The sequence below is a fragment of the Chenopodium album genome, chromosome 8, assembly GCF_948465745.1.
Source record: "Chenopodium album chromosome 8, dcCheAlbu1.1, whole genome shotgun sequence".
In the NCBI taxonomy this organism is placed as follows: domain Eukaryota; kingdom Viridiplantae; phylum Streptophyta; class Magnoliopsida; order Caryophyllales; family Amaranthaceae; genus Chenopodium; species Chenopodium album.
The window spans coordinates 6,922,987-6,948,959 of NC_137841.1; the positions used below are offsets into that span (position 1 = coordinate 6,922,987).

At 34.8% G+C, this 25,973-nt stretch overlaps 2 protein-coding genes across 2 annotated transcripts; one reads left to right on the plus strand and one right to left on the minus strand.

Moving 5' to 3' along the window:
* Nucleotides 1-2,831: 2,831 nt before the first annotated feature.
* Nucleotides 2,832-9,254, plus strand: LOC145555758 (uncharacterized). Its single transcript, XM_081617485.1, has 9 exons — nucleotides 2,832-3,074; nucleotides 3,193-3,276; nucleotides 4,358-4,467; nucleotides 4,571-4,621; nucleotides 5,342-5,485; nucleotides 5,578-5,667; nucleotides 6,763-6,869; nucleotides 8,197-8,281; nucleotides 8,952-9,254. The coding sequence occupies exons 1-9, from the start codon at nucleotides 2,963-2,965 to the stop codon at nucleotides 9,048-9,050; spliced, it is 882 nt and encodes a 293-aa protein (XP_081473611.1). The 5' UTR covers nucleotides 2,832-2,962; the 3' UTR covers nucleotides 9,051-9,254.
* A 3,051-nt stretch (nucleotides 9,255-12,305) lies between these two features.
* On the minus strand, nucleotides 12,306-25,030 carry LOC145641680 (uncharacterized). Its single transcript, XM_081692588.1, has 14 exons — nucleotides 24,401-25,030; nucleotides 24,221-24,313; nucleotides 22,679-22,741; nucleotides 22,193-22,279; nucleotides 21,950-22,102; nucleotides 21,667-21,821; nucleotides 19,778-20,012; nucleotides 19,557-19,667; nucleotides 18,374-19,432; nucleotides 17,999-18,250; nucleotides 15,475-15,660; nucleotides 14,216-15,370; nucleotides 13,505-13,855; nucleotides 12,306-13,186 (listed from the first exon to the last, which is right to left on the minus strand). The coding sequence occupies exons 1-14, from the start codon at nucleotides 24,824-24,826 to the stop codon at nucleotides 12,875-12,877; spliced, it is 4,638 nt and encodes a 1,545-aa protein (XP_081548714.1). The 5' UTR covers nucleotides 24,827-25,030; the 3' UTR covers nucleotides 12,306-12,874.
* Between the last annotated feature and the right edge of the window lie 943 nt (nucleotides 25,031-25,973).

Consider the following 25,973-nt stretch of genomic DNA (forward strand, 5'->3'; position numbering starts at 1 on the left):
TGTTAGTATCATGTTAGGGTTAAAGATTTGATTTTTATTGCTTAGTGACATGCTAGGGTTTGTTATTAATCTTGTTAGTATCGTGCCTAGAATCTTGCTATTATTATGCTTTAATATTAACATGAACATGATAATTATTATAATTGTTATAATTTATGATGATTATGTATATTATTATTATTATTTTGATGATGATTATTTTTATGTTGCTTGATGCTATTTATTTATTGCTTGATCACCTTTATTGCATGTTTAAAGGGAATTCGGTACTTGTAATCACGCTTAATAAGATAATTAATAATCTTGTTTAGGGTTAATTGTGATTATAATTCAAGTGATCGCCAATAATAGATTTATTTGTGCATTAAATTCAATCAACATAGATTAAGCAGGTTTAGGGTTAACCTATTGATTGCATGTTAATCAGAAAGCGCACATGAATACGATCAGAATAAAGTAGAGGCCTATTATTAGGGCAGATTCAATCTCTTTTAGGTTGGATTTGTACCATCATCCCCGAACCCTTATTTGGTTCTAGACCTTATGGAGTTGACGATCTCTTGGATCGTTAAGGGGTGTAACCTTCACCTCGTGAACGGTTTACAAGTTCCTTAAAAAACTTGTTGGCGACTCTTTTGCTCTATCTTCTTCCCTTTTGGACGCCACCGTACTTTAGTGTATGATCACAGTGGGGTTCAAGCTAGTGGGATTTTAAAAGCTTGAAATTATTCCCTACACCTAGCCACCCGATCAACCACCAACCCTCACGAGAAAACCAATCAGCCCCCTTTAATTCGTTTTTCGTGGTTTTGGGGTGGTGAGGGTTAGGGGAGGCCGAAAACGCGATAAAGGAAGGGGAGGGGGGTCGATTCGGTGGAGGGAACGGGGTTGGGGGCGGATTCCGGGGGTGGTTTTGGTTACGGTTCGGGGTGGTTTTGGTTTCGGTTCAGGGTGGTTGGTCGGGGCAGCGAGAATGGGAAAAGGGGAGGGGGTTCGCGTTGGTTGCGTAGGGGTGGGGGAAAGGGAGGGGGTGGGCACGCGTCGGCGCCGGCCGCCGGCAAGGGGTGGCAGGGAAGGGGGAGGGTGGTTTATTTTATTTATTATAATTATTTTTTAATTTATTTTTTATTTGTTTTAATAAACTTAACGAAAATCGTAACGGATTTCGTTAAGTGGTAGTGATTTTTAAAAAAAACTCTAATTTAGGTGGTAGTAAAATAAAACAAAAAATTGAAGGGGTAGCAAATGTGAATTAGGGTCCTTTCCCTGGTAGTAAATGTGAAATTTTCCTTATTTTTAAACTAGAGATATTGTTTAGTTTTTACCTTATTATTGGGTCAATATGGTTATTAATTACGAAGCACGAAGTTTTAGTTTTCTCATTTGATCAAGTTATATATGTGTAATTTTTATCTTTGAGGAAAATTGAGATTGAATAATTATCGATGACTTATCATACCTGTATAAGTGAGAAGTGAGACCGAGCTAGTGATATATTGACGAATAATAGTTACATATGGTGATATATACAAAAAAGTATGTCATTTTTTCTAGTTTATTACAAGTTTACAACTCTTCATCAATTGTACAATCATATGAGGCAATGAGTTCTGTACTATTAGTTTAGTTTATTACATACTGATTCAATTTTTTAAAGATATTTGTTAGAGTTGTTAGAATTACTTTATTACTAATTCAATTTGTATATTAAAAACTTGACATTATACATATTGATATTTAATTGTTACTATGTAAATTCTTTTTATTTAAGCATAAATTATTGCATATGTATGTAGTGAGTACGTACGTATATAACCGTGCATGTATAACATTTATAATTCTACAATAATGCACAATTGTACTCCGCACTTTTAACCAATAACTTCAGTTTTATCAATATAATATATTTCCAACAAGTTTAAAGTAATATTAATTAGTATATTACGAATCATATGAGTTATCAAACTAAACATTAAATGATCTATAATATACAATAATTAAGTCTATAAGGGTGTGTTCTATTCATCTGATTTTCACTAACCTGACTTATCTTAACTTACCTGAACTTATATGAACTTAATTTGTACATGGGTAACCTTATTAGAACTTATTAAATATGAAGTGAACTTATCTAAACTTATCACACCTGAAATCGTAAGTGAAAATAAGGTGAACAGAATAGACCCTAAGTTATGACAATATATATACAAAATATGTAGTATATGAAATGAAACTTTATCACGAGTTCAGTTAACACGAAAGTAAAGCACAAATATACAATCTATGTTGATAGTTTTCTCATTTGATATGTACATGAAGTAAACTTAAGACTCTGGATTATTTCTTTGTAGTAAAATAGTTAACTTATTAATAATTAGTAAATATATAGTATAAGAACTTAAATAAAAAAGTAAATAATTAATTATGATCGGGTTAAATTCGGATCGGGTAAAAATGAAATTGAGTTAAAACCGGATCGGGTTAATATCAGTTCGGGTCAAAACAGATCGGATTAGATCGGTTATTTTTCGGGTCAATTTTGGATCGGGTTGAGCTCGGGTCGGGTCAAATCGGTTCGGTTTGAGTTCAGGTTGGGTCAAATCGGATTCGGGTTGAGTTCAGGTCGGATCAAATCGGTGTCGGGTTAAGTTCCGATCGGGTCAAGTTCGGATTCGGGTTGAGTTCAGTTCGGTTACAGATCGGGTTTGGGTCTTGAATTTCTCGGATCAAATCGGATCGGTTACAGTTCGAAACGGATAATTTTTTTCGGGTTGGATCGGTTTTGACACCTCTAACCACCACTCGAAGGCCTTCTTCCTGCTAGGCGAACACAGTCACAAATTGCAGACTGCTGAACTGCCTAAACCCTAAACCCTCTTCCATTACACTCGCCTTTCTTTCTCTCTCTTCAACGACGCTTATCAATTCCCCAATTCCAAATTAGGGATTCCAATTCAGAAAAATGTTGAGAAGGAACATTCGATTGAGGAGAGAGTATCTCTACCGAAAAAGCTTAGAAGGCAAAGAGCGTTTGTTGTATGAGAAGAAACGCAAAATCAGAGAAGCTCTTGAAGGTTTGATTTTTGTTGTTTTTCTGGGTTTAATTCTCTTTTTAATTTCTGGGTTTTCGTTTTCTTATTCATTTCTGGGTGTAATTGATTGAATGGGTTATTATGGGTGATTTTGTGACAGATGGGAAGCCAATTCCAACGGAATTGAGGAATGAAGAAGCTGCCCTTCGCCAAGAAATCGACCTTGAAGACGATTACACTGCAGGTATATTCCTTTTCCATCTTATTATCAATCAATTTGTTTTGATTTTATGAGAATTTAAGAGATTATTTGATTTTATACATATCGAAAGACATTTGAAATTAAAGTATGCTACTTGTTTGCTTATGTCTTGTCATCTAAAATTTGTTGGATTTTTGGGTGTTATGGGGTTTGTGTTTACTTTGAATTCAACTGAGAGGAGCTGTAAGCCTGGAAGCTTATTGTTATGTTGGTTTTTCGCTTAAGGAGTTAATTTGATGGAATTCGGGTGTTGTAGCTGCTTAGTTATTTTGAGCAAGAAGTTGAGCTTTTAAGGAAGTTGTTGAGGAAGGCGATGTGAAAACAAAAGCGGCGGTCTGTAAAATGATGTTAAATTGCTTTCCCTTTTGTTGAGTGCAAAACATGCATTGTAATTTGTAACATATTATGTGTTACAAGTATAAAACTCTGGGTGTGTCCCATTGTCAATCCTGGCCATTTTTCACATAAATTATGTGCTTTTCTATACGGATTGAAAGAAATGGAAGGAAAAGAAGAGAAGAGAAAGAGGGGAACAAATTCTATTGTTTGAATAAAGGATTGGTGGAAGGAAGGGAGGGAGAGGGAGGTATCCATTTCCCCCCTCTCTTTTAATAAGCATAATCTCTCCAAAATTGGAGAGATTTGGAGGGAAAATGAACCTCACCTCCCCCTCCCTTTCTTCTCCCTTCCCTTCCTCCTTTTCCCCTCCCCTTTCTTTCCTTCCTTCTTTGCTATCCAAACAAAGCGTAAATGTAATTTCATGCACCCATGTGCATGGATGAACATGGTGCCTTATGTGAAATGAAAGTTTTGTATTTTACTCCATATGGCTATCACTGTTAAAGGATGGACTTGAGGTTGAAGATTTTGTAATTTCATAGCTCTGGTAGATGGATTAGGTTGTAGTTATTGACACGTTCAAAATGCAGACTATTGATATTTATAGGCTTGTTTTTTTCCACTTGCCCATAGCAAAAATATTGGTCTGTTACTTTCTGTAGATTATTGCTAATTCATACCTTTATATGGAGTATTTAGTTATTTCATTCCCATCATTGCACAGTTCCTAGGTCGCTTATTGATGATGAATATGCCAAGGCAACTGAACGAGAACCGAAGATTCTCTTAACTACATCAAGGGATCCTAGTCAACCCCTTACCCAGTTTACAAAGGTTTGTCCAAGTTTCAGTGATCATCTTTTGCTTTTGTCATATAAACGTTGCTTTTGGTTTCAGAATATAGAGTATTATTGATACAGGGAATGTTTTTTTGTAGGAGCTGAAGTTTGTCTTTCCAAATGCAGAACGTATGAATAGAGGTGGCCAGGTTTGTTATTGAAATTATTTTCTTATTGCTCCTCCATCAACTTATGATCTAGAATTTTGTTACTCTGCAGCTATGTGCCATCCATTGTTTATTTGTGTTACCTTTGTTTCTGTCAGCTGTACATGTATCAAGATTTGATGGACCAACGTATTGCATATACTTGAAAATGTTTGAACTATAGACCTTTGCATTTAGCATGTACATGCCCTAAATATGTTCAATCTTGGATTTGTGGAGACTAGACGTCTAGACTATGTGAAATCTAATTGTGAAGCCTTACTCCCCCCTTCCCCTCCCAATTGAGGGAAAAAAAAGAAGAAAGGACACATTTATGGTCGTAAATATGTAAAGAAGACGAACATCTCAAGTTGCACAAACAAATTGAGTTTCTTGTCACTCTAGTTACCCTTATGATCTGAATACAATTCACAGAGTATTAGCTAATTCTAGGTTCAAGCTTTATACTACATATTTTTGGGACCTATAAATATGAAGAAAAACTGTGAGAAGCAAGTGGCTTTCTCTTGATTAATGAAGATATTGGTAATGTTATTTACTTGTCCTGCTTCTTTCTATCTTCTATTTCGTTCTTTCATTGCTTTGCTTCTGAGTGCATCAGTTGACAACTATTGTTTGGGAATGGTATCTTAGGATTTATTCAAGGTTTTGTTTATAATTTTTTTATTTACGTTAGCCTTTGCTTTATTATTATGGCTGCAGATTATAAATGAGATAATTGAATCTTGCCGTGCACGAGAGTTTACAGATCTTATATTAGTTCATGAGCACCGTGGTGTGCCTGATGGGTTAATTGTTTGTCACTTGCCTTTTGGTCCTACTGCATATTTTGGATTACACAATGTGGTAAGTATTCCGCAGTCAGTTTTGTACTTGAGGCCCTTACACAGCTTTACACCTGTGGCATGGAAGGAAGATCCTTATCATATCACCTGCAGGTTACTAGACATGACATCAAAGACAAGAATTCAATTGGAACAATGCCAGGGGCTAATCCACATCTTATTCTTAATAATTTCACCACCAAGGTATGATATAATTTTTAAATTTCTGGCTTTATCTTTGGTGGATTCTTCATAGCAGAGCCTATAAGATGTCTTGTTATAGGTTTAAAACTTTTTCAAACTCACCTTAAGGATTTTGACTGTCCGGACTGAGATCCATTCCCTCTTTTTTGTTTTTTAAGTAATGTATTTCTAGATTTTGCTCGCATGATGTCCACATGTAATATTATGTAGCTCTGCTTGTTTCCTGTATTAAAAATTATTGACTCTCTTTGGGCCATTTTGCAAGTACAGTTTACTGAGGACTTGGCAAGTATTGTGTATTGACTATCATGTCTAATAAGTATATTCCTCTAAATTTATCTACTGCAGTAGTCAATCATGTTAACTTTAGGATGGCTTTGTAATCTAGTAGAGATGTAGAATATTATCATTGAAGGTACATGTATATTCCAGATTTCCCATTTAGTTCATTCATCTTCATAACTAGCTGGAGAAGGTACCAGAACATTCAAAAGGGCTTTACTGCTTTAAACTCCACTTTATTAATTTGATTGCTAAAATCCTAATCCTAAGCAAGTAATGTGGGCCTCGGACCTCGGTTTTTTTTTTTTTTTTTTGGGGTGGGGGGGGGGGGGGGAGGGCGGGGTGGTGATCTGCATAAATCTACGATGACATAACTCATAAGTGCTGTGATTTTAATAAAGCTTCTTTACTAGAGGACATAGGCTATATTGTGCACTTTTTAGATAATAGATCTTCCTGTGACACATTTTGCATGGAGCGAAACTTTAATTCTGCTTGATTTCTCAGGGCTGACTCTTGGATTTATCTGCAGCTAATGAATACTAAAACTCAAGATTATGTGTGAAGTATTTGCAATGTGGTTCAGAAATCCATCAATTTTACTCTATTGAAGTGTCTTTTTTGTAAATTAGTCAGAATCAATCCTCATTGATGTGGCTTATGTATATCACTCAAATATGGGTTTATTTTGTTTCAGTCACATAGCTGATAGTGGGATTCTATTTCTTTTTTTAATTACCGTTGTATATCATGATTTAACTGCCAAGCATATAAGCTGATCATATTTTTGTTGTTGTATTTACTATTTTCTAGCTAGGGGATCGGACAGCAACCATCCTGAAGCATCTGTTTCCGGTTCCAAAGCCAGATTCTAAGCGAATTATTACTTTTGCAAACCAGTCTGATTATATCTCATTCAGGTTAGATCAAAAGTGCTTAAATATAATTTATATGTTGTGGTATCTTAATCTAGTTCTTGATGGTTTACATTTGTATTTATGAACCCTCAAATCACACCTTGACCTTCCAACATCCTCGCTGAAATGAATACATTTTCTTGCCTTTACATTTCAGCTGTGTTTTGTTTGACGAAAAATATTTTATACGAACTTGTTTAGTTTATCTAGGGGTGGAGAAAATGTTTCTCAAGGGTGGATAACAGCTCCCCAAGAGTGGAAAACTTTTTCCTTTTGTAAGAAAAAAATTTGCCATATTATGTATTCCTCCCATCTATATTTCCCCCTCTAATTTCAATTTCCTTTTCTCAATAACTTTTTCTTGTGAGGAACCAACAAATAAAATCTAGTTTGTAGTTGTGTCTTCCCTAGCAGCAATATTATTGAATATGTTTTACGCCTAACCAAGCATAGCCTTCAAGTTTCTTGATTTTTCAGTAGTTCCTTGTCTTCATCCATGTTTCCATTCTTTGTTTGAGTTATGTTTTCTAAAATCACTATTAAGACTTAGGTAGCTAGGATTTGGACCATCTAGATTAGTGCTCTTTTACTATTCTATTCTATATTTCAAGGCATGAAAGGATGGGAGGAAAGCTATGCCAAAAGTGGAAATTCTATGTGGTAGTATGAATGATAATTTCACTTCAGTTATTGTATTGCATATACCTGAAATTGTTTTAAGTAAAATTACTTTCTGTTCAGTAAAAATAATTTCTGTTCACTAAAAATAATCAGAGTTCAGCAAAAATAAGGTGAAGAGAATACAGCCTTACACTAGCCGTTCAAAGCAGGAAATATAGTATCTAATGAAGCAGCAGCATAACTCTTCTCAAGAGTAGTGTTGTGCTTTATTATTGCTGCATGCCCTAGCAGAACAATTTGTGTTCCAAGTAGTAGGCCTGGCCACTATCGCCAGGTCATCCACTGATCCATCTTACAGTTATCCCTAACTTTATCACTCCTACAATCCTACTTAATGACTAAGGAACTAGGAGAGTATTGTTTTTTTTTTGGGTGCTTTTCCCCCATGTAAAAAATGCTGTTGTAAGGTACTATTCTTATTTTAGGGTTAGTAATGAGAAATGTTCTAGGGAAGTAACCTCCTCCTCCTCCCCACCAGAACACCAACAAACACACACACAAAATGAAGAAAAAAGATAAAAGAAAAGAGAACAAGTACCATGATGATGATATCTCATGGTAAACTGGTCCTATCTACCTTCAACTTGGCCTGTCTCATTAAATTTTTACTTTTTTTGTACTTTGCTAATTGTTCTCAACTATATTGCAGACACCATGTTTATGACAAACAAGGGGGTCCAAAATCAATTGAACTTAAGGAGATTGGTCCTCGTTTTGAGCTACGATTATACCAGGTGAACTTGGTGATGCCTGTTTTTATTATATTTTTGTGAATGATATCATGCCTTAATTGCACTTGGTCATAGAGGCATAGTTATATATATGCTTGTCTCATCGATGCCTTCCTGACAAGTTCTACTGTAATTTCAGTCTCTCTTTTGTTCATATATAATATAATAAAATGCAACTGCTACATGCAAAATTTTCCTGATTATTCTTTGGTGAAAAATAGCTTCCCCATGATCTTATAATTATTTTACATGAAATTGATGACTGATTGGGAAGTTATGAATACTTGCGTAATCTTTCTTTAAACTTTGTTATCAAGTGCAGAATCAAGGGCTTTTCAATATTATGAGTATTGAAGCTGCTACTCCATTTCTTGTTATTTGTCGTATTTTTCTTATTACTTTCCCCATTTAGCAAGCACTGTAATATTCCTTGCCCCTTTATTATATCAATGAAATTATTACAAATTTCTAGTCTGGAATACTGAAGTAATAAGTTCATAATTTGTATCCGTAGTCATTAAAGGCATGTCCTATGGAATGGATTTACCAATGAACTACCCTGCTTCTGAGGAACACTAAAGCTAATCTAATACACTTAACTCTTCTCATGAAAAGATTATGCTAGGACAATGTTTCTGTCTGCTAATTAATTTCTTACTCTCCCCAAATGCAGATTAAGCTAGGGACAGTGGAGCAAAAAGAAGCCCAGAATGAATGGGTACTTAGGCCGTACATGAATACTACGAAGAAGAGAAAGTTCCTTGGCGATTGATTGCATTGATTGACCTTAGATCTGATGTTGGCTGTTGTCATTTCTTTTCTTCTTTAACAGGAAAATACCTGTAATTTTTCCTTGCGATGCCTCACACTTCCCATGGGTAGATGAATGCAACTTTATGTTGTAATTTGTAATCAATTTTGACACTATGAAACATTAATTTGATCATGCTATAAAAATTGGTAAAATCTCTTGTCAGATTGACCATGAGTAATCTACTGCTTTCTTTGGTATTTATATTTGCTAATTTGCATTCATATATGCTATAATGTACAACGTGGTCTAGGTAATGTTGAGATGGCCTCTCATACTTACTATTGTCATTCATATATGCTGCAACATCCAGTTAAATTATTTGCAACGATTTGAGTCTCAACCTTTTTTTTTTCTTTTGTTTGACAAGTAAACTTATTTATACTCAATAATTTGCCATCATTGTATTTTAAGTATTAAATTTTAATTTATATTGCGTTAATCTCATTTTATATTTGTAAGATATCAATTTATTAAAAATTCCTCTATATTTTTTTTTTTTTTTGGAAACAAAATTCCTCTATACTTTCAAGTATTGTGGAATTGGGGTTTATTGTGGAATTGGGGTGTACAAACATTGTAGTTTGATACTTCTTATTCTTTTTCGTTGACAAGTTTTGACTTTGTACATCATTTTTTTTTAATCAATTGTGCACCACTATGACTTCGTTTTGTGATCAAGATCTTTTCTCATTATAATCGTTTTGTGATCAAGGACTTTTCTCGTTATAATGATCAAGATCTTCCGGTAAACTTTCTTCATTCACTAGTAATTCCTAAAAAAAATGGTATCATAAATGAAACTCATTAAGTTCTTTTTTATCTTCTTACTTGCTACAACAAGAAAAGGAGGGAATTAGTGAAATGTGAGTCCCTTATTTACTTTTTTATAAAGACTAGAATAGACCCGGTCTACAATAACTTATTGTAGACCTAACCTTCTTATATCATACGAAATGTGATTATATCATACGAAATGTGATTATATTACTACAAAAGTGATTATATCATCCTGAAGCTATTATTTAAATGTATCACTCAAAAAATAAATTTATCATTATAAAAAGTATCAAATAGTAAATTACATCATTCAAAAGATGATTTTTAAATTTTATCATCCTACAGATAATTATATAATCTCATTAAATGGTTTAATATGAGATTATATAATTCAAAATATGACTCACAAAAAGATAATTATATTGTCTAAAAAAGTGATTATATCATCCAGAATGTGATTATATTATTTGAAAGTGTTAAATTTTGGGTCTACAATAATAGACCGGGTCCATACAAGACCAATTGTTACTTTTTTGGATAGTAAATTGTGTATAGAAATTGATATTACAAAGTATATAACATGTGGATTATGTGGTGAGATGAAAAGGATAAGAGTTGTAATTTACCATAAAAGGAGTAACGAAAAAGTAGAAAAAAAAATATAATAATGGAATGTACAAAAAAAAAAAAAAAAAAAAAAAAAAAAAAAAAAATTTATTACTCACCTCCTTCACTGATATATTATACTTGTGAAGTAGCTCTCTCCATCTGCGTCAAAGAATAGTTTGTTTGCAACGGAAATTAACTTCCCATGGTAAGTTACAATCTATGGGAATTCCTAGAAAATTGCTCTATGGCTTGTTTGGGAACACAGATTTCATTTGAAAATCTGAAATTGGCCCAAATAACATGTTTGGCAAATCAAGAATTTTAATTTTGGATTTGGGCCAAATTCCAACCCATCTAAAAATAAGACAAAAATCAGAAATTCCAAATGACACCTCAAACCAAGTCATTTCAAATTATAATCTAACCTTCCACTCTTCTTTCTCTTCAACAACCTCATCATCCCGGTTTCACTCTCCTAACTTTTGGTTGTTGTATTTTTCTCTCTCCTCTTCTACTTCTGACTACCCATCAGCCACCGCCTCCACCGCCGTCACCACCGTCGACCCCCCAAAAACACATCATTATTTGAACAATTGTGATACAAATCTTGTTGTTTACAAGATTATTTTGCTCGATTGAAGCAAGATTCAGGTTTCATAAAGTTGTTGTTTCATCTAAATTAAGCTACGTTTTCATTAATTTGGAAGGTAAATTCATGATTTTCATTCTAATAATCAAATTTGGGGAAAAAATTAGGGTTTACAGTCTTAAGTAAAAGCTTTGATTATGGATTCGCACAAAATAATCAAACTGTAATTTCATACGGAGTAATAATAAAAGTAGAACGTTGTTATTAAAATTAAATAGCATAATTTTTTTTATTTTTTATTTTTTGAAGAAATTGACGATATTTTGAAATCCAGAAATTGAAATTCTACTATTTCCCAAACAAATATTTTGGAATTGAATTATAAGAATTCAAATTCTAAAATTGAAATCTTTCATTTGAAATGAATTGTGTATATCCAAACACAACCCTACTTTATTTGGTTGACATTAAGGAAATTACAAGGGAGGTTAATAAATTAATTTCCATATTCTGTGAAGAATAGAAATTCTTAGGAGTTTCAATTTCCTTCATTTTGCAAATTTTTGGTTTAACCAAACAACCTACGTTTAGGCCCCGTTTGGTTTAATGTAAAACACTTTCAATGAAAAATTAGTTTTCATGGGAAACATATTTTCAAGGGAAAACACAATTGCAAATTAGTATTCCTATGTTTGGTTGCATACAAAAAAAGTTCAAGAAAACTAAAAAAAAATAGGATTGGAAATGTAAGGATGAATGAGAGGGAAGTAAAAAAGGAGGTAAGGAGGACTGGAGGAGGGAGGAAAATGTGGTTTCCCTTGTTTTGTGAAGGAAAATGTTTTTCATCATTAAGGATGAAATTTTCCACCCTTGGAAAAATTGTTTTCCTCCCCTTTCTAAACCAAACAAAGAAAAATGGGTAAAAATTGAAAAATCATTTTCCATGAAGACATTTTACATCAAACCAAACAGGGCTTTAGTGCACTTCCTATGAATTCTGAGTGGTTACTTGAAATTGGTGCAACCAAACAAGGCCTAATTTTCGAAATTGCCCACTGTAACAAAATTGTTAATAAGAGCAATAATAGTGAGAAGGAAAATAAGTAAAACATACATATAAAGATTTTCTTTAGAGTTAGCTATTCAGAACTTTGTGACAGCTGCTAACACGATTATTACTCAATCTATGCATTGCAATCCTATATGTTTGAATGTGCAAAATTTGGAAGGCATGGACATAATAATTAGAAATTTGTTTTTCTCGTTATACTGATCAAGATCTTCAGGGTCAGTAAAACTTAAGGTTACATCAACCTGTATACAGTACAGTACAAAATTGAATTGATCTAATCTACAGCTAAAGCCACTATGAAACACACTGTCTTTTCCTAACCCCTCCAAAAAAAGATTCTACTTTTCTGCTGAAATTAGCAATCCCATGATGCCATTTGCCTAGCTCATTGAGACATTGCCGGATTGCACCCACCAGAATATCCTGCTCAGTAATTTTCTACATAAGAAGAAATTCATTTACAAGAAATCATAGAGCTGAAGGCTTACATAGTTACATCATAAAATATACTCAATTCCTCAATAAGCAGCTCAAATCATCATGTATTAGGGGTTCAGCAGTCCCTATTATGCGTGGCATTTAAAACAAAGAGCTAACTGGCCACTTTTGTTGAACCTCTTTTGTTGACATGGCTATACCGACTAGTGAAGGATGAAAACAAGGTTGAACATGGCTAAATTTAGCTGCATAACATATCAACCATGTAAAACATCACCTTTTGATACTTCCATCAACTTACTCCTCCATATTGGAGGCAGCAAGATCAGCATCACCATCGGTTACAGCGTTTTCTGTTACACGAGCCTCAGGATTCTCTACTTGCACATCTCCATTTTGACCAATCTTATCTTCTTCCATAACTGTACTTTCCTTAGAGTTATTTACAGACAGGACTTGCCCTGATTTACCATTTTCCAAGACAGATCCTTCTGTCTTCATGTCATTCACTGAGGTTAAGTCTTCCTGTCCATTCTGGGTGGGTTCACCCATAGACAGATCTCCTTGTTCGAAATTAACTGAATTATATTGAAGGCTCATCATCCTTGCCTGCAACATCAGCATATACATGTCAGAAAATACCCAAAATTCGTCACCCAGCAAAATATAAAACAGATTTTCAATATACTATACTCCCCATCTTAAATTAGGGCTTGCCTAATTTTCTCTTAAAAACAATTAATAAAAAATAAAATCAACTATACTTTCCCCAGCCCAACAATATTTTCCTTGCTTTAAAATCTGTGACACAAAATTAAACTAGGTAAACTTCAACTGGGAACTTGGGAAGGAAGGAGTAGGTGAATTCTAAGGCTAGAAACTATCAACTTTTGTAATTATACAAAAATACAAGACAAGTCAGCTCACCTGGTCAACCTGATGTCTTTTGTAGTTCACAATATTAGCCATCTCTTCCACACCACTGACAAGATAGGCTGGACCTGTATCCTCAACATGACGATCTGTGAAAGGCATGTTCTCCGTCAAGTTTAAAGCAAGGTGATCAGGTCTCTGTAGAAGACGCTGAAAAGTAGGTTGTAGTTCATAGCACTGCTCAAACAATGAACGGCGGCAGAAAACATAGAGGCCGAGTCTTGCACGAGACATTGCAACAACCAATCTTCTCACATCGCGCAAGTGACCCACAAATCGACTACGCACCAGCGACAGTAAGATAAAATCATTCTGCTGACCTTGAAACTTATCCACTGTTGTGACCTGAAATTAAAGTCGAAAGGGGGTAAATATACAGAAATAAAAATACTAAGAGTCAAGAGCAAAGCAAAAGTCTTTTACAGATCACATCTAGTGATATACATGTCTATAATCTATAAATAATAAAAGGCCAAAAGGTAGCATAACTAATCAGTTAAACATCATTTAACAGCCTTTACAGTAAGAATTACCTGTGATAAAATACCATTATGACTACGATCAGGATGTATTCAGCAAATCAGAAAACTAAGCCTAGCTTGAAAGATAGATACTTTCCATTATAGCTGTTTGTGATTTAATGCAATAAGAATACTAACTTTTTCTATTTTGAACAATGAGTAAGACATTAGAGAATTGGCTTACCTTGTTTGGGGGGCCAATAATGTCGTATGGAACACATCTTCTACTGATAACATCGCGAATGAGGAATTTTTGTCCGTTATAAGTAGTTAAGATGGATATCTTATTTGCAGGATAACCCAACAGGCGCATGTATATGTAAACGCTAACAATGTATTCGGCCTCTCCCTCATTCTGATAAAACCAGGGTGAAGGAGCACTTTCACCTTTGCCATTATAATCCGGCACATCCACTAACTGATAATCATAAGAAAACCCAGCATTTGCTCTATTAAAAATAGTTTCTTCCTTTACATAGGGAAGGTCTCCCAGCTCTCTATACCTCCAGTTGTAAAGTTTAGCTATGCTTGGTCGTGCTCGACCCTGAGCATTAAGCTCAATATAGGGAATGCCTAGACGAACAAAACGAGTAAAAAGACTTTGATCCATGTGGCTATACTTCTGAAAGGCCATGTTTTTTACAACTGGAGGCAGCTGGTGATGATCACCAATTAATATGCAACGTTTAAGACGTGCATAACCATCTTCCTGTCTCTGCAGCAACATTGGAATAAAAGTTTCAATTTCCAGGATTTGTGCACTTTCTTCCATCAATAGGTTGTCATATTTAAATCCAATCTGAAGGAAATCTTTTCTCTTGAGAGCTGCATGTGTGCAAGTCATAGCAACAATTTTTGCCTGCTTAGTCATTAGGTAGTTAGCTCTATCCACAGTTGATTTCAGCAATTCAAATGCCCTACACTCTTCAAGCTCCTGAAACACGGTTTTGAGATGGCGAAAACATCCTTTGGCAGCTCGCATATCTTTATCAAAGGACTTTCCAGTAAAGATTGGCTGAGGGGCATCAGAAAAAAACTCTTTAAATGGGAAACGGTCCTGAACAAATGTTGGTTTATCTTTATTATCAGAACAGGCAGCTAGAAATTGTTCCCAACGTGAGTAGACATGAAGCAGCCAAAAGTACCCAGCTGTTTCACAAGTATAGCCTACATCTTCAGGAAGCTGAAGAGATCGCGCTAACCTCTCCACCTCATTAAGCAGTTCCAAACGTCGCACAAGCATTGCATTAACACGACCTTGACGACTGAAGTCCAGATCAGTTGCTAATTCCTGTTCACCTTGTCCTAATCGAAGAAGATAACGAGCGGGCACATCTCTCTAAGCAAAACAACAAAAAACAATTAAACGGCGGATTAAGCAAGCAAAGTAAACAAGTCATCCAAATATTATACAACATATGACAGCCAGCAAGCTAAAGCTACCTCCATTATCTTTTCAAAAAGATCATTCAGAGCCTGATTGGAGTGTGTGATAATTAAAGTTCTCTGGGAAGGACAATTGTGATATAGAACATTTAGGATCTGCACAGCTGTATCAGTCTTTCCAGTACCAGGTGGACCTACTACCATAGTCAAGCCTGGCTGAACACCAGAGATAATTGCCCCGACCTGCCAAAGAAAGGTACAAACAGAAATTGAGGATTAGAAATTAGTTATATATTTTGTCTTACAATACATGATATATAAGTCAGTTCCAAGGTGTGCTTTATCATGAAGATGAAGCTGCAGTTTTGAAGCGACAGATTCAAGTCTAGCAGCTAAATAAAAAGGATAGGTAGATAACACTAATAAAATGAGGAAACAAAAAACTTCATATCAATAAAATGGCACAAGCAAACAGAAGATAGACACCTTCAAAAATTAGAATACTGGAGGGCAGAAACTTATCCAAGTTACACCCATTCCAGTGTAAAGGTCAACTACGGGACCAGAACTTTCCCACAGTTAAGGACTCAAGATTCAGCTCGCGTTATCTTAACCATTAAAATAACAGAAATCTATAAAAGATTCATATACAAAATAAATTTATATTCACTACTCTCATCCTATCATTCCCTCACCCCCCCCCCCCCTAAAACACAGAGAAACCCTCTCTGCATTGCGTATATATTGGTCACCAATTCACCATCTTATTCAAAAATAAATAAAAAATAAAACTTAGTTTGAAGATACAGACCCAAATCTTGATTATTTTAATGATTTGTGCATGGAGTATATGTGAACATAAAAGGATATACATTCAAATTACCATCCTTGTATTCTGAGCTATAACTACTTCAAAGTTTAAACAACGCTTCCACAAAAGATAAGGCTTGCGCTCTCAATTCCTATTCTCTGCCCCATTGATAAAATCAAAAGCTCTTACTCTTTAGTACTTTGTATATGTTTGATTTTCATGGATGACAACACTTGCATTATCTGATTTCTGAATCAGGTGTTTCACTGTATTGCTGTCAATCATAGAAAATTTTTGGGATGAAATTTTGTAATTAAAATTTTAGCTGTGAGCATTTGTTATTTAAGTAAACTTAATGCTGTGCTTCTAATTCAAATTCTTCAGTTGGTAATGTAATCTAGATGACATATATTTCATTTCTTAAGATGATGGTTGTCAATTGCTTCGAAGCAAAACTAAGTTACTAAGGATTTAATTGGATAAGTTTGAGGTCATTAGCTTATAGCCTTATATGCACTATAAATACAGAAAGAGTAGATCATATTTTTTTTTTTTCCCAACATGTCTAGCATCTTGCGTTAAGACTTTGCATGACTTTTTCTTGCCCAAGTGACTAACAGCTACTTCCTGCATGTACTATTAGTTGCAACATATTTATTTTGTTTTAAGAGTTTAGAGTTAGCAAAAAAAAAATTAAAAAAAAAATAAAAATTAAAAAAAAAAAAACGATATCAATACATAGTCATGCAAAATCCTGTTAGATTCATATCAATATATATACTAACAACATCAAATAAAATTTTTTACTAATCGACAATTAAACATATTAAAGGTCAAAGATGTGCATTAACAAAATTGAAAGTCAAAACGTGACAAAAAGTTAACGGATGAAATATTATCACAATAATGAATCATCAGAATGCTAGAAGTATAGGGAGGACAAAAGGAAAAAAAAATAAATTTAATTAAATAAAATGAACCAATAAAAATTATGGTCGAAGTTTTTGCAAATTAAGTACTGCCATCTACTTCCCCCAACTTATGTTGTATTTCATGATCTTGGGTTCTTTGAAGGGTGGTGATTATTCTAGTTGGTTTTTCTATATCAAAGTAAACTTTTATGCTGAATATCTAAGTTATGAAGGTGAAGAAATAGAGAGAGACGAGAAAGAATAAGTGAATTAAATAGAGGGGGAGAGAGAGAGAGAGAGAGAGGGGGGGGGGGGGGGGGTTGAATCCAACACATTCTAAATCAATCAAAGCCTTAATCCCATATTCTAAATAATTTGCAGGAAATTATAAACTAGTATAATGCAACAGGCAGTTAGTAGAATCAGAAAGTCAGCAGTCAGGGTTGTTAACCAAGAATTAAAACTAATAAAGAATACCGTCCTTGATAAGTTTTAATAGAAGGTCCCAAAAGTACCCTAAACTCACATACATCAAAGATTAAAAGAGCACAAGCAAGAGACCATGCCAGGGCAGCTACCATTGGCACATGAAAATCAGAGCAACGAATTTCTTTTATTAAATAGCACAAATCAATCACAACTAATAGTCTACTACATCTTAGGTGTAGTAGAAAATTCTCAATGTCACACAAAGATGTTGATTTTTTTAAAAGAAGCTTTCATTTAAAGTTAAGTGTAATGATGATTTTAGATTCAGAAACCAGCAATACAGTAATATTCCCAACAAAAAATGCAATGCTGCAAAAGCATGAAGGAATTCTTTAACGCATGTCATTATATCATAAGTTAAAGTATGCACCTGAGTAGGGGTAAATCTGACTGTGTTCTGTTTTGGCTTGTCTTGGGGGTATGGACCTAGATCAGGAGGAATATATGTCTCAACAATGAGCCTTTCTTGAATTGCATTGACATCACCATCACAGGAAGCTGTTATATTAGATTTGTTGCCAGGGAGAGCTTGAACATTGCTTTTCAGCGTCTTTGGAAGCTTAATTTGAAATGGAGGCTCCGGATGCAAGTTCTCTGAACCATCAGGATTAATGAAAGAAATCTGAAACCAAAAGGTGAAATGAAAGCAAAATATTTTTAAGTACCTTAATTGTTCTGGGGGACCAAAACAGAAATGTATGATTGATTCACAGAAAACAGCATTAAACTATGGCAGATATCACACCTGATAATTTGAAAAACTGTCCTTCAAATGATTTGCATCCAGAAAAGTATCCTTAAAATCTACAGTCTCCAAAAGATCAGGCATGTTAGTCCACTGAGCGGCTGAAGGATTCCCATAACCCAAAAATATGTTGTGCAACCAATCAGGAACTATACACGTTTCATTCATAAGATCTCTAATAGATTCTAAAATGGCCTTGAAATTATTTTCCTTTGGTTTTCTCCGCATTAAAATGTTAAAAGTTCCATACAAATCTTCAGCTCCTTTCTCTGCAATATCTGTGACATCCATGTGGTACTGTGCTGCGTCTAGTGCAACAGTTACAGTTCTCAATTCACCCTTGGGAGGCTTCCACTCGTCACGTTTAATTTTTCCAGTAAAATCATTCATCAGACCTCCTTCCTCATCCCGGATCTCTATCACTTCACATCCACGTACACAATGAAGCCCAAGTCGTTGAGGAACAGTTGCCTTAGATGCTTCCTCTGTGCTCAATGGCTCAAATGAAGGCCGTATAGAAAGCAAAAATAAAACATCATGCTCTTTTAATCCATCCCATTCAGATCTTATGTGTGATCTATAACTGGAAATGCTGTAAGTAACTTTTGCAGTAACTGCTGCTGGTTTTACTTCCCCAATGTTAGGCTGCTTCACCTCACTAATCCTGAATTCCCTAATGGGTACGGCCATTCTCGACCAACCACGGAAAGCTGTTTCCCCTTCATTATTGATATAGGCAAGAAGGTGCGGCACAGCTTCCTGAATATCCTCCCGGATTTCATATGTAGACTCCAGACGGAAAAGATTAAAATTTCTCAATAAATAATCATGAAGGGTCAAAAACTGCAAATTAAGTTTAGGGAGAGCCAGGCATCCTTCTCCAGAGTAGTTAATGTTAGGTACAAGACTTTCATCCCACATAATTTGCTCATTTGGGTAGAGTGGAAGAGCATTTATGGCTTCCTTCTGAGACTTTTGTTTCTCAAAAAAGGATACCATAATTTCAATTAGAAAATCAACCCTGTCTGACCATGGATCATTGCTTGAAATGAGTTTGAGCTGTGCATAAAAGGAAAGAAGAGAAGGAAAAAATTAGCAAATATATAACATACATAGAGGTACACAAAGGGACGCAGTCTGGAAACCAATCAACACATGTTACTTTAATAAAGCATAAAATAACCTTAGAACACACTAGGTCTTTGAGCTCATTAGGCGAAAGAACAGAAAGTTTCTTAGAAAGATCAACTCGCTTGTGTATTGCACCAACATTCGCTAAAGCCAGCTCCCGCAACTGAGGAACAAAAAAGCATACATAAGGTTACATGAACAAGTAGCTTACTATTTTAAAGGACAAGTTGTAATCACTAAACAGCTTTATTAACACAATCGAAGTCCACAAACCTTGGGAACTTTCTTAAAAGCAAGCATTTGAAAGGATTGAAAGCGATCATAATGTGCTTGAACGACCTCATCATCAGTCAGTTGAGTTCCTTCGTGATCATTGATCTCAAATGTTTCATAGAATTGTAACAAGTCAACCAGTTGTGAAAACAGCTTTCCTCTTACATGAGTATAAAGTGCACTCAAGTGACATTTGGCAACAACTGCAACATCAGCCACCAAAGGCCTCAAGTATCTAGCATAGCCAACAGAAATGAAATAAGGAAAATGACTTAAAGCAATAATGTGATTACGTTAACATCAGTATTGGGGAAATATCAGTAAGGAAGCTAATAATCTGTACAAATTCAAAACACATAATGACAACTAGATAAAATATGACATATACAACCAATAAACACAAGTTAAAATAGACAGTGTCATCTTCACGTACAAAGTATAACCCCCTCCTAAAGAGTCAAAATAATTATTGTGCTTCCTACTTTCTGTTCTTTTTTTTTTTTTTTTTTTTTTTTTTCCCTAGAATCCTAACGCTGAGAACCCATCTAGTTTTCATGAGAATACACATTATGAAACATAAAATGAGAATAAAAATGAAATTAAAAAAGAGAAATGCATATAATCAAAAGGTAGGAAATGCTGAAAAAATGAATTTTTAAGTTAAGGAAACTAATTAAACAACTACGTAGTTCCAACAAAACCGTTGCAAAATAAAATAGTTCCAATATTTCACATATACTAGGGCAGCCAAAGCGCGCGTTGCGCGCAAGATGGTTAGCCCTTTCGGTTTAGTTTTTCTTGGCTTGTGTTTGCACTTGACATGGACTTAATGGATTGATAAAGAAATATCTCTCCATTCCTTAGCCTTATTTTTCCTTGGCTTGTGTTTGTACTTCACATGGAGTTAATTGTCTTTGATGTTGTAGGATATTATGGGAAATCTAATACAATAGGTTGTACCCCTTATTTAAGTAGTGATAAAAAAAAACAATGTGCTAAGTGCTAACCCTTTATATAAGAATTTATGATACTAATATATCTTTTGCGCTCATTGGCCTAATTGGAAACAACAATGGACAACATATAGCAGTATAGGGTGCTTCACAATACATATTAGAGGCATAATTAAACCATAAACCCCCTCCCCCCCCCCCCCCCCCACCCCAATTAAATATAGAAAATATTAAACTTTATTATTCCATTCTCCATTTAATTTCTAATTTATTGATGAGTCTTAAGAAATTACAAAATTACACATGTGGGTAAGAATGTAAATAAACATTTTGAGGGGTATAATGGTCCGTGCACTATTTATAAAAGCAATTTCATACTTTTTATAAAGTAGGGATAAATAGAGTGTACATCATTCTCTTATGAAAACAAAACTAAATCATTTTCATGCATGTATGTAAAATAGATCCCTGGTGCATGTGATATGGGGACTGCCAGTAGGTGAGATATCAGTAACTAAAGCCACAGAGAAAGCAAGATATAAGTCAATGCGTTCAGATCTGCAAGTGCAGAGAGATATTTTGAATAATATGGCTGGACAAAATCTACAGTTTTGTGGAAAAGAGAGGAAGAGAAGAATTGCATTTATAGCTTTAAAAAAGGAACATTTCATATCTGCAGATTTACTTTGGAAGGAGAAACATCAGCAGCCAGAAAGGTCACTATTAAACAGGAAAGGGAGTCAATATTGAACAGGAAAGGGAGTCATTAAGTGTACAGGCATACTGCAGTTGAATAAAGATATACACTCCAAAGAATTCAGACTAAAGACCTCACCAGTCACCCCACCACCCTCCCCGCAAATTTATGTTATCATGGTAAGCCCATTCAAAGCAAGAATAAAATAAAATTGGAATCCTATCAAAGCACAACCATACCTCCTTGTTGGCAGTTGGCTTAGTAAATCAATAAGGAACTCCATAAACCTCTCACAGTACAAGACACAAGCATCATCAACTTCTTGTAAACCATTCGTACTAATTCTTTCTGAATCATCATGCTGTGTGGAGGAAAACACCTCAGAATCCAATACCTGCATAGGTGTACATGTGTAAGTACTTACACTCTCATAAGTATGCTCAAAAGGAACAGAACTATCAACCTCCAAGCATACATATTAGCAATCTAGAAAAACAAATAGAATCCTTCAGAGGTACATACCCCCAAGAACTCCACGATGAGACTTCTCAAGAATGTTGCTTCCAGAGATTTTGATGGATCAAAATTTTCTCCCCGCTTCTTAGCCTTCTTGGCTTCTGCCTTAGTCATCTTTTTCCATTTCTTTATTAAATCAGGGTTTAGACAAAGCTCCATCTGATCAGCAGTAAAACCAAAATGATCAATAAATAGGGAAGACCAATATATATATATATATAGTGAAGCAATATAATCTTTTAACTCTACCTGAAAACGGCCATATGACAAGCTATGCCAGCATTGCAGACTCGCCAGTCTTAAAGCGGTATCACTGACAACTTCATCCTCCAAACTCTGCAAATACAAGTTCCATGAACATATTTTTTGTTAGATAACAGCTTCTCCTTGGCAACATTTTCATAACAGACTATTTCCTATCCCCATTTTCTGAACTCTACTTCAAGGATATCATGTTTAAGACAAAACAAAAGGTAGAATTCAGCACATGTGTCGTGGTTTAACAGTGTGAAGCACTACAAATACTACTAAAAAATAAATAACTGTTTTAAAACATAACTACTTAAAAGAGATTGATATAGCACACCAATTAGCACAAATGCTATTTATAAAACATAAACCTGGCACTTTGTCTGAGGCAAAGACGACTCAAAATTCTACATGCTAACATGATGGATATAAGTAATTGACACAAGCCAACTCCCAAAGCAACAATAAGGTGAAATGTTAGCACACCTGAAAGACATTAATCATGAAAACCAAGTAGTTGGTCTTCTCCGCAATAGTAAAGCGTCCCCCCTGCACCAAATATTACATATAGTAAAATACAAGTTAGAAGAGGAGTGCCTAATGTATCTATGTTATACATATAGTTAACATATTTAGGGGAAAAATGAGAAAAATCATCCATCCAGTCTATATATTGTGTATATATATTGTATATGATAAGATAAATATCGTGTATTATATTACAAATATTGTACTCCCTCTGTCCCAAAATGAAAGTCCCATTAGCCCTTTGCACCACATTTTAGAATAGTCAATAAAATTATAAGATAGTGGGGTTTTGTTGATTAAAGATGATTCAAAAAAATTAGATACTAAAGTTTGGTTAATAAGAAGTGAATTTAAAAAGTAAATAGTGGGGGTTTGGCTGATTAAAAGTGAATAAATTAACAAATAAAGCTGAAATTAAATTTTATTGAGGGACAAGAGTTTTGGGTAAATTGGTTAAATGGATGCAAAGGGATAATATGTTAAGATGCATATTATTACGCAATTTGTAAACTATTGTAAGAATAACAATTTGGAAACTAGATTCATGTTAATCGAATGAATGTAATGCTTTTTTTTTCCCCCTTTCTCTTTGTTTCTTTGTTTCAAATTTTCACTGTAGGAGTGAATTTTCCATGAGATATGTTTCTTACACATTAGTTATTTTCCAAGTAAGGATGCTAAGAGAAAAAAAATGAAAAATTGACTGCTTGTAAGTTTGTGACCATCAGAAAGGGGAGATGGCTGATGGAGAGAGCACTAACATTCACATTTTTAAAGCAAAGTAATTTACTCCATAGGATATTAAATAATAATGCAACATGCCAATCAACCAGCTACATATATGTGATATAACAGGACTTCAACTTCCAAGTTTTCCTTTCTTAATTCATTCCTATTCAAGGGGGGGCAGAGATGATTGTTAAAGTAGATATTGTTTTCTAGATGCTAATCCAACAACCCACAAGTGTACATAACTGGTACACCAAACAGCTACATATAACAGGACTTCAGCTTCCAATTGCTTTGCTTTCTTAATTCTTTCCTTTCGAGTGGCCTAGAGATGATTGATAAAGTAATGATTATCTTCCAGATGATATTCCCAATAACCCGCAACCCACCTCCACAAACGAATATATGTTTACACAAAGGGTGTGTTCCATTCAACTTGACTAAATTTAATATAAGTTCCAATAAGTTCAGTTCACAGCTACAATAAGTTCTGGCAAGTTCATTTCACAGCTAAATTCAGTTGAATAAACCACACCATAAAAGATCATAGTCTTTCATTTGCCATAGTTTGGCTTATAAACGAATCTCGCCTGTATTTTACAGAACTCAAAGAATACAATCCGTGTTATACTTTGTATTTTTACAAGCTATAACTATACTCAGTAAATACTAGAGCTGCATTGCAAGCAGTTCCTTAATAGCATACATGAGCTTAAACAATTGCAGAATCAATGCTAGTATCAAAGCAACACATAAGAACAAAAACCAAACCTGATCCTTAAGCCGAAGAACCCGCTCCAAGAATGCCTTGAACACATCTTTCCTGTCATGAAAACACACCCAAGCTGCTACATTCTCTCTGAACTGCAAAATATCCAACAAAAAACACCCATTAAAATTCCCAAAAACAATTTTAAAACACGAAAAATTCAATCAACCTAACCAACCAACCTTCTCATTAATCATGAGTATCATAGACATAACATGCTCAAAACTAGCAGTTTCAGAATCAAAATAAGGCCAAAGATAGTTCTCCAAATACTGACTAATCTCCAAAATCATAACCCTTTGCAAGGGCACGGGTTTTCGGCCCGATTTCACTAGCAACTCCTTGCGATAAATATCATTGACAAGCTCAGCATCAAAGGGTTTTCTGGGGTTGGAATCATTTACACCAGATTTGATCCAATTATCGGCAGCAATTTTAGTAAGAGGGTCTCGATTAATTTCAGAAAGACTAATTGAATTGGGGGCATTTGAAATTGGGATTGAATCAGGGGTTTTTTCAACAGCAATTTGATGGGTAATTTCAACTGGGTATTCCGCCACTCTATGGCGTTTGAAATCGTAGGTCCCAGTTCCATATACTTTCGTCATGTAACTAGATTGGGGGTTTTTCTAGGGTTTTTGAGGGAAGAAGATGAAGATTGAGGATAGAGAAGTGAAAGGAGGAGAGAGAAAATATGGGGCTTTAGGTTCGAAAGGTTGAGTTTTGGTTCAAGCCATTTTTGAGCTTGTTGAGGCGGTGGTTATGGCAGAGAAGAAAGCACAATGACTAGTGTGAGAGTGTGTTCGAGGCTCCTTAGCTTTCTTTAATTTTGCGATTTTGTGTTTTCATTCTCCCCGCCCTAGATATTTTTTGGACTCGACATGTTTTTCAAAGGGGTATTTTAGTCTTTTCGCACACTTTGTTAGGGATACAAACGTCTTTTACTTATTGTTATTAATCGGCTTGGGAGGTGTTAACCGAGCGTTATTAATGGAGTTTGAATCCTTTATGGAGCTAGAATTTTTCATTGACAAATTTTGTGAATCTCAGATATTAAGTTGTATTTACTCTTTTTCAATGGAGGTCCGATGAAATTAATGGAAGAAGGCAAACACCTGCCATTTAGGAGTTAACAATGCCCTTAATTTTTGTATTGTTCTTAGGGTTCCGTTAAATTCCGTAGCGGAACCACCAAAAATGGTGGAGTCGGGGTTGGGGATGTTGTGTGGTTGTAAGTGTTAGACATGGTGTGTTGTTGTGGTTGTTTGGGTTTGTCTGCCATTGATGATGGGTGATGAGAAAGGAATAAGGGAAGTTGAAGAATGTTGAAAAAGATGGAAGGAAGCGGAGGTTACTTTTTCAAAACTTTAAAAAAATAAAATTAAAAAAGTTGTTTAAACTTACTATATTGTCATTTGAGATACTAATTTTGTTACTTAAGTTGGGACCTAGGACAGGACAACCTCCAAATGCGCATCATATATCTTAGACTATGTCCAATTTATATGAATCTAGTTTGAATTTTTCTACTCTAATAATGATCTTGGATATATGATTTCATTCATTGTTTGAATGATATGATTAATTACTTGGATGGAACCTTTTTGTGTCTAGGTGTGATATGATTGATTGGTTGGATAACATGCAATGGCAGTATTTGTCTAAATGATGTACATTTTAGCGGCCCATGGACGAAAGAATAAATTGGAGGCCCTTATAGTAACTGTAACATCCCGACTAGGGATGGCAGCGGAT